The sequence below is a fragment of the Cyrtonyx montezumae genome, unplaced genomic scaffold (genome assembly GCF_038088225.1).
Source record: "Cyrtonyx montezumae isolate F1298 unplaced genomic scaffold, pur_monq_1.0 scaffold_9, whole genome shotgun sequence".
NCBI lineage: Eukaryota > Metazoa > Chordata > Aves > Galliformes > Odontophoridae > Cyrtonyx > Cyrtonyx montezumae.
Window position 1 is genome coordinate 5,529,033 of NW_027072100.1, and position 11,725 is coordinate 5,540,757.

General features: G+C 58.0%; 2 protein-coding genes across 2 annotated transcripts; both read left to right on the forward strand.

The window, feature by feature from the left end:
* Positions 1-1,084: 1,084 nt before the first annotated feature.
* SRC (SRC proto-oncogene, non-receptor tyrosine kinase) lies at positions 1,085-8,592 on the forward strand. Its single transcript, XM_065754322.1, has 12 exons — positions 1,085-1,152; positions 2,181-2,430; positions 2,576-2,675; positions 5,069-5,167; positions 5,644-5,747; positions 6,703-6,852; positions 7,146-7,301; positions 7,425-7,604; positions 7,680-7,756; positions 7,896-8,049; positions 8,168-8,299; positions 8,378-8,592. The coding sequence occupies exons 2-12, from the start codon at positions 2,190-2,192 to the stop codon at positions 8,584-8,586; spliced, it is 1,602 nt and encodes a 533-aa protein (XP_065610394.1). The 5' UTR covers positions 1,085-1,152; positions 2,181-2,189; the 3' UTR covers positions 8,587-8,592.
* Positions 8,593-8,691: 99 nt separating this feature from the next.
* On the forward strand, positions 8,692-9,624 carry LOC136060156 (uncharacterized). The gene is given in 6 exon segments (XM_065754491.1): positions 8,692-8,726; positions 8,728-8,776; positions 8,779-8,881; positions 8,884-9,095; positions 9,098-9,164; positions 9,167-9,624. Coding segments are annotated over 6 exon segments (924 nt in total).
* Positions 9,625-11,725: the final 2,101 nt, after the last annotated feature.

Here is an 11,725-nt window from a genome sequence, read left to right on the forward strand (position 1 = left end):
CTGGCTGGGGTTCCTCTGGCTGCTGTACCCTGGGCAGGGATGTGCAGCTCGGTATTTGTAGGGGGGAATAGGGGGCCGGGCTGAGCCTGTGTGCAAAGCTCAGCACTGAGCGTCCCCTTGGGACTGGAGCACTTTGTCACCCCAGGGATGCTCCCATGGTGCCGCCGTGAGAGCGCCGGGGACGCGGGGACCACGTGCAGCCGCGTTGCAGCTGTATTTGTGTGTGCTGCAGCCCTGGGGTTGGGGCTGCAGCCTCCCCCACCTTCCCTCCCGCTGTGCAATTATTGCTGGCGAATGTTAGACAAGTACAAATTACAAACCATTCAAGTCGTAAAGAGCTGTCAGTCAGCTGCTGCTCGTTATCCTCATCAAACACGCTAAAAATAGCCACCAAACTTATTGGCTTGGGGTGGTGGGGGGGGGAGGGAGGAAGGAAAGGATGTCAAAACAAACCCGCGGCGTGGCATGTCCTCAGCACAGTGCCCGGCTGGAGGTGCTGGATATGTGCTGCAGCCCCTGCACGGCTCTGCTCTGCTCTGCGTGCCCCATGCAGCCCACTGGGGATGGAGGGAGCCTGGAGCAGCGGCGTGAAGTGCCCCAGGACTGTGTGTGTGCACTGTGGCACGGCACATCTGCGCTGTTGGGGATGGAGAGGGCGGCTCACAGCCCCGGTGACAAGGTCTGTGTGTCCCTGCAGCCATCCAACGTGGAGCACTGGGGCTGGAAATGCCCTGTGGTGCATCCAGAGAAGCTGGCTTGCTTTTCCAACATTGGGAAAGAATTGAAAACCCCACAGGAGGTCGGGGTGCCCCGGCAGCCACGTGTCCCCCTGCCTTCCCAGCACTGCACACCGCCTGGGGCTGCCCCCGCTGCCCCCTCACCCCGCGCCGGGTGGGAGTGATGAAGTGGAGCAGAGAATTGTCCCCTTCACACATGAGAGATCAGAGCCTCCAGCCCCACGCTGTGGGATTGCTGGGTGGGCAAACAGGAGGAGGAGGAGGAGGGTGGGCACAGCAGCCACAGCGGGTGAGAGCAGTGGGGAAGGAACTACTGACACCCGTCTGTCTGACTGTCTGTGCACTGCAGGAGCTGAGCTGACTCTGCTGGTGGCCCCACACAGCACCGTGGCCAGGCAGTAGCTGGGACGTGCAGGTAAGGATGGCCGGGGGGGTCCCCACCTGCTCGTGTGCCCACCACAGCACCGGGTGAGCTGGGTGTGCACCTCCAAGCACACCACGGCACAGTGCACACACAATAGCATTGCACACAAATCCCATCGCTGCTGGCCACGGCTGCTTTTGCACTCCAGTTGTTTCGTTGTGCTCTGGGCTGGGGTTGGGAGGGTGACACTGCCCACCCCGGTGCTCGCTGCTTGGGGAAGTGCCACGCTGGGGGAAGCTGCTCCTTGCTCACAGCCACGTGTGCTGTCATGAGCCCATGGCCACACTGAACCCCGTGGAGGTGAGGGGGGGTGGGGGTGGATTGTGTTACAGAAGGGGGCTTTCCTTCTTCCCAAAGACCTGCTTTCCCCGCAGCTCCTGCCCTCCTGGGTTTTCTTATTAGATTCTCCACCTCCCTTCTCCATCCTGCCATGTGTGATCTAGCCTAAATATTCCCTTCCGTAGCTTCAGGACACTGCTGTGTATCCTGCCATCTTTGGAGACTGCAAATAATTCCCTTCCTTCATTTATATCATTACCTTGGAGGTATTTATAGAGCGTGATCTTGAGTGGAAGGGAAGGCAGGACTATATATAAAGCAGCGATCCCTTGGTCTTTGGCTGCTAACTGCCTTAAACTGCTCCTGATTGAAGTTTCTCCCGCTCAGTTTTTCCAAGGGCTTGCTTTGCTGCGAGCTTTGGGCTTCACTTGAGCATCCTCAGCATTTAAGTGCAGCTGTGGGTTCTGTGAGTGTGGAGGAATCCCAGCCTGTGCATATTTGTCTGGGTCTTGCCTGTGTTTGTCTGCGTCCCACCCGTGACCTGGCAGAAACCCTTTTGTGCACGGAAGCGTGGCTGCACAGATGCTGCAGGGCTGACGGCGTGCAGGAAAGGCTTTGGGGCACCAGGAGCAGCGTGTTGCAGCAGCTCTGCCACTCAGCTGTCCTCTTTTTCTTTTTTGCTGGGCTGTTAGGATCATTATTAAACACCTTCTGCACACGCACATCTCTGTCTCCCTCAGCCCACCACCATGGGGAGCAGCAAGAGCAAGCCCAAGGACCCCAGCCAGCGCCGGCGCAGCCTGGAGCCGCCCGACAGTGCCCACCACGGGGGGTTCCCAGCCTCGCAGACCCCCAACAAGACAGCAGCCCCCGACACACACCGCACCCCCAGCCGCTCCTTTGGGACCGTGGCCACCGAGCCCAAGCTCTTTGGGGGCTTCAACACCTCCGACACCGTCACGTCACCGCAGCGTGCCGGGGCGCTGGCTGGTCAGTGCAGCATGGGGTGCCCATGGGCTGTGGGGTGGGGTGGGGTTGCAGCTCCCTGTGGTGGCAATGGGTTCTTCCACTGGGGGGGGGCGGTGGGATGTGGGACACGTGGTGTGCAGCCTGCCCTGAGCGATCCGTGTTGCAGGTGGTGTCACCACCTTTGTGGCTCTCTATGACTACGAGTCCCGGACTGAAACAGACTTGTCCTTCAAGAAAGGAGAACGCCTGCAGATTGTCAACAACACGTGAGTGTCCCTGCAACCCCAGCACACTCTGCGTCAGCTTCACCCCTTCTGGGGGCTCTGGGGGTCCCCAAGCCCAACCTTGCTCAAGGCCACCTCTCCCAGTGACATGTCTGAAGACATCAGGCTGCCCTCCCTGCTCCCCTGTCCTCCTGGCACCTGCTTCTCAGTCCTTTCCTCATCCTGTGGGCAGCTTGGGTCCCCCAGCCCAGGTCCCCTGTCCCCATCAGCACTCAGCTGCCTCTCATCAGCCTGGACACATCTCCTCCACCTCAGGTGCTTCTTTCCATGCTTCTGCGGTGCCTCTGATCTCAGCTTCTCTCCTGACTGTGTTTTTTTCTCTCTGCATGCCATGCTTTCATGTAGGAGAAAAGTGGACGTCAGGTGTGTATTGCGGGTTATGATTACTGTTAATGACCTTCCTGGTGAAAGCCTGCCTGCTGAGAGCTGCACCCCACCTGTCCATTTCACCCCTCTCCAGTCCTGGTTCATTTGGGTTTCTGCTCCTTCCTGGTCTTTTTTATTTTTTTTTTGCATTTATTTTTGCTTTTTTTTTTTTCGTTTCCTCTTTTTGTTTTGTCGTTTTTGAGTCACTCTGTGGATTGGGATCCTTCCATAGAGCCTGGGGCTCTTTGCTCTCCATCCCACTCGTAAGGGCACGTCCATCCAATGCAGGATGCACAGTGTGGGGCAGAGGCCAGGCTGGCGAGTGATGCAGTGCTGTCGTGCTCAGTCCGGATGCACAGCACGTCCCAGCACAGCCCTGCAGCTCTACAACGAGCAGAAGGGTGAGGGGCTGTTCTCAGGGAGCACTGCTGCAGTGTCCCAGCAATGCATTTTCCTTTGGGTCCTTGTTCACCATTTGTTAACGGCGATCCCCTTGATCCATGTAGGTTCATAGGTTCATGTAGTTTGGGATGTGCTGCGTGCAGGGCACAGAAAGCTTTCGTGTGGGGTGTTTGGTGCTTCCCAGCTGCTGTACTAGGCTGGGTGTGCAGCTCCCTGCTCTGCACCCTGCCAGAGCCCAGCAGCGACTTTCCCCTCCCTGATGGCCAAACACACCCACCCAGTGCAGGAAAGACTTGCAGCGCTGCTCCCAGCAGGAGCAGGTCCCTTCCCGGCCAGCTGGCAGGCAGCATTGATCTAATAGGGTGTTTTGGGTAGAGTTGTGCAGGGAATTATTGAAATGCTTTGATGTCGATGATGATTTTTCTCCCCCCACTGCGACGTTTTTAGAATAGTTTGTTTTGCCAAATTCCCGGATGGTGGCCATTCAGAGCAGAGCTGCGAGTCAGGATCTGGCCACTTCCCAGCAGACGTTCACTGCAGCCCCGTGGGAACAGAGCCCAGGCAGCTCCTGCCCCTGTCCCGGGCACACAGTGAGGTTCTGGGCTGCAGCTCTGCTGCTCCATCCTTCCGCAGCCCTCTGGTTGTCACCCCACTGTTCTCAGAGCTGCTGTTTCCCTGCAGCCCCATCTCCCGGGCGGCAGAACAACTGAGACGGCTGTCTTTGATGGCTGAGGACACGGCGGTGATGGAGGAACCCCCTGCTGCCTGCCTGGAAGGGGAAGCTGCCTCCTGGGGTCCATTCATTGTCCTTTCCTGCCCAGCAGCCTGCAGGGTGTGATGGGGAGGGCATGGAGTGCAGCGGGCGAAGGCTCCTGCACCCTGCAGCCCGATCCAGTCAGCCCCAGGGCCTGGGGGCAGCACTGGAACACATCTGTGTTGCAGAGGGGTTGAACCCACTGCCCCATAGCTGGGCTTTGCCATAGGGCAGCTCTTATTCCCCTCCCCGTGGCAGCAGGCTGCCCTGTGCCTGCTGGATCCGGTGTTCCACCCCTCTCCATTGCTTATTTATTTTCTCCCTTTTGTTGCTTTTCTGCAGTCTGTGTTTAACAAATTCTGCCTTCTTTTGTTTCTCCTGGCGCCTTTTTTAATCACTGCCATCGTTCTGTTGCTTTTCTCCCATTTCCCCTCCCTCCCCCTTTGCCTGTTGCTTATCTGCTTGCTGGGATTCCCAATGCGTCTCCAGGCAGACCCGGCTCAAATTCAGATGGCTCCAAAGGTATTTGCCTCACTAGCTCTCCAGCAAGGACACCCTCCCTTAGTGGGCAACCAGCACCATGGAGATGCTGCTCATCCTGGGGAGCCCCTAAAGGATTTGGGGCCGATGGGGATCACTGCTGCCCTCCTTGGGGTCTCTGCAGGGAGCGGGTCCTGCTGCGGGCTGGGTGCGGGCGCTGCTCACTGCTGTCCCCCCGGGCTGGGCTCTGCTTGTCCCCGTCCCACATTTCCTCTGGGGACGTGGGGACACTGCACAGAGGTGGGACAGGGCCCGACCCGGGGTGCTGTGGGTTCTTGGGCTTCACACTGAGTGTGTTTTGGTTCTCTTGCAGGGAAGGTGACTGGTGGCTGGCTCATTCCCTCACTACAGGACAGACGGGCTACATCCCCAGTAACTATGTCGCGCCCTCAGACTCCATCCAGGCTGAAGAGTAATTGCCATTTTTAGATGGTTCTGAAACAAACAATGACAAAAACTCTCACTGAGCACTTTTCCCTCTCTGCTGTCCCTCTCCTTCCGGGCAAAGCCTAAAGGACATCTGCCTGTTGTTTTTATTTGTTGCTGTTTTTTGTTTGGTTGGTTGGTTTGGTTTGTTTCTAACCCTGTTAGGCATTTTCTGCCTTTCCTCGAGGCACACGGAGCTCTGTGTGTTTGCACAGCACACGGTTGTGTGGCCTCCCCTCCGGGCACAGAGAAACTGCAAACTCTGTGTTTGCAGATTAGGGCCCCGGTGACACAGAGTGACCATTGCTTATGGAAAGCAGAAGTCACACAGCTGCCTGCGATGACAAAAGCACGAGAGCCAGGCGGCCTCGGGCTGCCCGTGTTTTGGGGAGCGTTCGGAGCGAGGGTGCTGAGCGGGGCCCTGCTCGGTGAGGCTGAGCCTGCTGCTGCTTGCTCCTGCAGGTGGTACTTCGGGAAGATCACTCGTCGGGAGTCCGAGCGGCTGCTGCTCAACCCCGAAAACCCCCGGGGAACCTTCCTGGTTCGGGAGAGCGAGACGACAAAAGGTGACCCCAGCATCCCTTCTTCCTCTCCTTCCTCCTCCAGAGCTGCGGGGAGCAGCCCTGCAGGGTCCCCCTCCCTTAGTTGATCCAAAGCAGATGAGCTGCCTGTGCGGCGTTCACCCCACTCATGTTTTGCTTTTATAGATGTCCCCTTTCCACTGTGTTCTTGTCCCATTGTCCGAGCTGGAAGCAGTGGTGTCCCATGCCTGTCGTCCTGGTTTCACCCACTAATGGTTTCCCCACTGTTTTGCCCAGATTTGAAGTGTTGGAAACAACACTGTCCTCTCCTGGGCTTTTCTCTGCATTCTTTTTGTCCCCAGGCACATGAGTTTTGTTTTTTCTTGGCTTCTGTGTAATGGCAAAATCTCACTTGCGAGCAATGAGGCAGAGGCACTGATGGAATTTTAGGACCTTCTTTCAAGTGTAATGACTCTCAATCCTTGCTTTCTTCCTCCCAAATGTGCAAGTTTGATCTCAAGAGCTCGGCTGGCTGAGGATGCTGTTTGTTACCTGGAAACATGCTTTAGTGTGACTCCAGATGCCCCTTTGGGAAAAATTCCCTGATGCTCTTTTCTGACACTTTGAGCTTGGAACTGTTCACTTTATTCCATTGGAAGCAGTTCATTCAGCAGCTTTCCCTCTCTGTGGCCCCAGACGTGCACTCTTGCAGCTGTCTGGGCACAGCAGGGGCAAGCTCTGGAAGTGATGCCCACAGTGGGATGTAGGAGGGGACAACCAGCTCTGCAGCTCCCCCATCCCTCCCTACACCCCTGCTTCAGCATCCCCCAGTTACTGCCACCTTGCTCCCTGCACCTTATGGTGCTGCTTGCCTGTGGCACTGGGTGTAAGTGATGGATGAGAGGTGCTTTTGGGGGGATAAAACCAGCAGCCTGCTCCCGCTGCATCCACCCCTGTGGGGACCCTGTGCAGCCCCTGAGCCACTGGGTTGTGCCCTCAGGTGCCTATTGCCTCTCCGTCTCCGACTTTGACAACGCCAAGGGGCTCAATGTGAAGCACTACAAGATCCGCAAGCTGGACAGCGGCGGCTTCTACATCACCTCGCGCACACAGTTCGGCAGCCTGCAGCAGCTGGTGGCCTACTACTCCAGTGCGTATGGCCAGAGCCCCAGCCCACGTCCCTTGGGGTCTGGGTGATGCCAGGGGAGTTTTGGGTTGGGTATTGGGGAGAGTTTGTTGGTGGAGAGGTGGTAGTGGTGGAAACCTCATCCATGGAAGTGTTGGAGATGTGTGGATGTGGCGCAGGGCAGACCCTCGTGAAACACAGCTTGGGTTTCAGAAAGAGGGGAAGGAGTCTGAGTGTGGGTGTTCAAGGTGTTGTGCAAGGAGGACATCGTGCAACCAAATGCCAGAGTGTCACTCGTGTTATCCCTGCTGTGCCAGAGCACGCCGACGGCTTGTGCCACCGCCTGACCAACGTCTGCCCCACATCCAAGCCCCAGACACAAGGACTCGCCAAGGACGCGTGGGAAATCCCCCGGGAATCGCTGCGGCTGGAGGTGAAGCTGGGGCAGGGCTGCTTCGGAGAGGTCTGGATGGGTAAGGACAGCTCAGGGCCCACTGACCCCCAGTGCCACAGCCACTGCTGAAGCAGTGTCATCATCTGCAGCAGTGGGGCAGCAGATGGGGAACACAACCCCATAAATGTGTCTTGTGCTGCAGGGACCTGGAACGGCACCACCAGAGTGGCCATAAAGACTCTGAAGCCCGGCACCATGTCCCCAGAGGCCTTCCTGCAGGAAGCCCAGGTGATGAAGAAGCTCCGACATGAGAAGCTGGTTCAGCTCTACGCAGTGGTATCAGAGGAGCCCATCTACATCGTCACCGAGTACATGAGCAAAGGTGAGCACGGGAGGGCAGCTGGGTGGCCTGGGCTCTGTTCTGCCCGTTGTGTGGTGACTGTTGTCTCCCTCGCAGGAAGCCTCCTGGACTTCTTGAAGGGAGAGATGGGCAAGTACCTGCGGCTGCCACAGCTCGTCGATATGGCTGCTCAGGTGGGTTCTTGCTTTGCTTCCCTTCCCTCCCACACCCCAACTCCCATCAGCTGGATCGGGTCTGGCTGTGGAGCCATCCCCACCCGGGGGAGGTGCTTGTGTCCCCTGCAAAGCCCACTCTCCACACTCCGCCCCGCAGATTGCATCCGGCATGGCTTACGTGGAGAGGATGAACTACGTGCACCGAGACCTGCGGGCAGCCAACATCCTGGTGGGAGAGAACCTGGTGTGCAAGGTGGCTGACTTTGGGCTGGCACGCCTCATTGAGGACAATGAGTACACGGCGCGGCAAGGTGTGAGCAGGGCCTGGGTAGTGGGGCTAGAGATGGGTGGTTCAGTGCCCCAGGCCCTGAGCTTGGGGGTCTCGGGCTGTGGAGGGGAAGCATCCCCTCACAGTGCCTCCCCTCCCAGGTGCCAAGTTCCCCATCAAGTGGACGGCTCCTGAGGCAGCCCTGTATGGCCGGTTCACCATCAAGTCAGACGTCTGGTCCTTTGGCATTCTGCTGACCGAGCTGACCACCAAGGGTCGGGTGCCGTACCCAGGTGAGAACTGGCACCAATCCCCCCCTTCCTGGGCTGGTTGCAGTGTGTGACCCAGCCCTGCTGCCTTTCTCTCTGCAGGGATGGTCAACAGGGAAGTACTGGACCAAGTGGAGCGGGGCTACCGCATGCCCTGCCCGCCCGAGTGCCCCGAATCACTGCACGACCTCATGTGCCAGTGCTGGCGGAAGGACCCTGAGGAACGGCCCACCTTTGAGTACCTGCAGGCCTTCCTGGAGGACTACTTCACCTCGACAGAGCCCCAGTACCAGCCTGGAGAGAACCTATAGGCCTGGAGCTCGTCCTGGCACCAGAGGCCTCACTGTGGGGCACAGAGGGCCAGTTCCGTGCAGAGGGGCCGCGTTTTGGGGAGCTGCTCCAGAGTAGGACGTAGCATGGGGAGGTGCCGGGTGCCCTGTTGCTCATTAAAACTGCTGGGCCACACTTAATGAGGCGGCAAGAGGAGCCCCGGGCACTGCCACCAGCGGGGCTGGGGCTCAGAGGGTGAGTGGGGCAGCAGGGCAGCTCCTGGCACAGCCACGGCTTTTGGGTCTCTCTTCCTGCGGTGGCCAGGGAAACTGGGGGACAGCCCCTCCCGCCTCAGGCACACTGCCCCACACCTCCTGCACCCCCTTTTTTAAATCAGCACAAATTTCATCACCCGTTCACCCACCCACTTCTCTCCGGTCCACCCGAGGCTGTTTGCAGAACATTTGGCAATGGGGAAGGCACCGCTTTGCATCGGGTGCAGCTGTAGAGCAGGCATTGGGATGTACTGTGGAGGCTGGCGGTCTCTCTTCCTCCAGCACCCGCCCATCCTCGGGCGCAGGGCTCAGTGTTTTGGGGAATTACTTGTCTTGCAGCACTGCTGTGTTTCTAGCCACCTTCCCCCCTGCTGCTGCTGCCATCCCCGTATCAGGGAGCACGGAGCCACCGGGAGCTGTTTGCAGATCCAGCTGCTCCCTGCTCGCTCCCAGCACCACACGTTGGAGGTCGGAGTGATCCATGCACTGCCTGGTGCCCGCAGCTGCTCCTGTTGGGTGCCTGCCCTGTACATAGCGCTCCAGCACCTCCCGTACTGCCCAAGCTGCATGTGCTGTCGTGTTCCTCCTGTGGTACCAACATCTGTCCTCGTCTGTCCCCCCTCGTCACACCATCACCGCCCGTGTCCTGGACCTCTCATCTATCACCCGGTGCCAAAAACGCCTCCAGGGAGCGGAGCTGAGCCGCTGCTGCCTCCTGTTTGCTCCCCAGCCTCTTATTTATTACCCGAGATCTCCGTCGGTCGCTCCGTTTTAATAGTGGACTCAGTACGAAGGGGCTCTTAACGGTACGGAGGGATTCCCCCTTTGGCCTGGAGGACTGTTTCCATGGATTTCTGTATTCGTGGTGGGATTCAGAGCCCTTCGCTCTGTGCCTGCCTTGGTGCAGGGCCTGCTGCACCCTGGGGGTCACAGCCTTTTAACCTCTGTGTCCTGTGATGTTTGTTTGCCGTCACCGCACAGCGTGCACAGCATCCACATCCCCAGGAGAAAGCTCTGAGGGTGGCACGAGGGGACGGGCAGAAGCCAGGCGTGAGCCAAGAGCTGGGGAGAGGGAAGGCAAACCCACGCATGGATGCACTACCTTTGGTTTGCTGTAGCACGGAACGGGGCTGGGGACTGCCAGCCCTCCCGTGCTCCACAGAGCCCCTGTGCCATACCCTGAAGTGCTGGTATTGCTGAAGCTGGTGAGCTGCAGGGGGTTCCCCCCCTCCCACTGATGCTCTTTGGCACAAAGCAGCCCCGTGTGAGAAGTTCCCTTCCGCTGGTGCCATTTTTTAAAGCATTTTGTAACATGTCCCACTCACTATGCAGAGGACGTGTGGATCTCTCTCCCCCCAGCTGCCCCTCCCCCCTCTGCCTCTTTCAGTGTCAAAGTAAGAAATATTTAGCTTTTCTTTTTCCTTTTTTTTTCTTTTCATGTCCATGTGTGGTGGGGGGTGGAGATGCTTTGAAACTGATGATGTCGTTGTAAATACTTTGCAATTTGATAATTAAAGACAAACAGACCTCACTCAAACAGATCGCTGTGGGGTGTGTATGGTGAACGAGGGCCTCTTGGCATCACCAGAGGGTGTATGGCCCCATGTGTGGACTTCAGGGTTGAGCTGGGGGGGGGAGATGTCAGCCAGGGGTGTGAGGGGAACTATGGGGGACGCACAGCTCTTGTCCCACATGCATCTGCCCTGGCACACTCCTGTCTGTGCTGATTGCAGCCTCCTTCAGCTGTTGTTCAGTGAGCTGGCAGGGAGCAGGTTCACTTCATTAGGGTAATTAGTGGGCGCTGATTGGAATCCCTCCATTGGTGATGAAGTAATTGATTTGTGGGAATAGGCCCCCAGAGAGTGGGGCTGTGGCTGAGCTTCGGTGACCCGTGCTGGTTGTGGTGCCCTGAGTGCTGCTCTGTCTCCGAGGGCTGATGAGCTGATTCCATCATCTCAAGTGTTCAGTGCTTCGTGATCACTTCTTGCTAAAGCAATTAAGTGATGGAGAGGGTATCTCTGGTTGGTGAGTGCCTCAGTCTGTGTGTGATGGGTGGGACAGGGTGGTTTTCCCCTGGGGCTGCTGCAGCCTCGGGTCTGTCCCTGCAGTGGAGCAGGGGTTCTGTAGAGCCGGGGTTGGGATGTAGGAGCCCCCACCCGTGTATCTTCTTGCACTGATTGTGCAGGGAGCAGCCCTGACCCACTGTGTGGGCTGCAGTGCCCTGGAGTGAGTCTTGGCCTGAGCCTGGGGTCTCTCCTGTAGCCCAAACCCAACAGAAGGGCCTTCGGTGCAGAGTGTTTCAGGGCTGTTGTGGCTCTCCTCTCCTGACCCTGCCGTGCCGCTGCTCAGTTGGGTGACCTAGAAAATGACCTCGTTATGATGGGAAGGCAAAGGGACTGCTTGAGGCTCCTGCAACTGGGGAACACAAGGCAGATGGACACTTTATTACAAAGCAAGGTGATGAGATGTTCTCCGCCAGATCCCTTCTGGGCAGAGCCTGGGCACCATAGGAGCTGGCACTGTGCTGCTGAGCCCCTCATCAGCGCACGGCGCCGTGCGCAGAGCTGGAGCCATGCTGCCCTCCTGCTGGGGCAGCTCTTGGGGAGCTGTGTGAGCTGCTGTGCAGCTGGAGCAGGCACTGCACTCGTATGGGCTCTGTCCGGGCTGCAGCACGCCAGCACAAGCTGTGATGATGCTTTAGATGCGCTGTCGGGTTTGACCTGTTCTGCCGTTGCAGGCTGGTTTTTCACGGTCCCTTTATAGAGAGGATGAGCTGGGGATCAGGGCATTAGCATGGGATGCGATCCCGGCTCTACCTTGGGCTGTCTGTCTGACCGTGATGGAGTCACTTTCATTTCCCATCTTTAAAATGAAGATGGTATCTGAGCTCCGAAGCGTCAGATAG

Excerpts from the sequence above, each read along its gene's own strand:
- SRC (XM_065754322.1), top strand. The coding sequence starts at position 2,190 with ATGGGGAGCAGCAAGAGCAAGCCCAAGGACCCCAGCCAGCGCCGGCGC. Across the intron at positions 2,431-2,575 it reads GCGTGCCGGGGCGCTGGCTG|GTGGTGTCACCACCTTTGTG; the intron begins GTCAGTGCAGCA and ends TCCGTGTTGCAG. Across the intron at positions 7,757-7,895 it reads TCGTCGATATGGCTGCTCAG|ATTGCATCCGGCATGGCTTA; the intron begins GTGGGTTCTTGC and ends TCCGCCCCGCAG.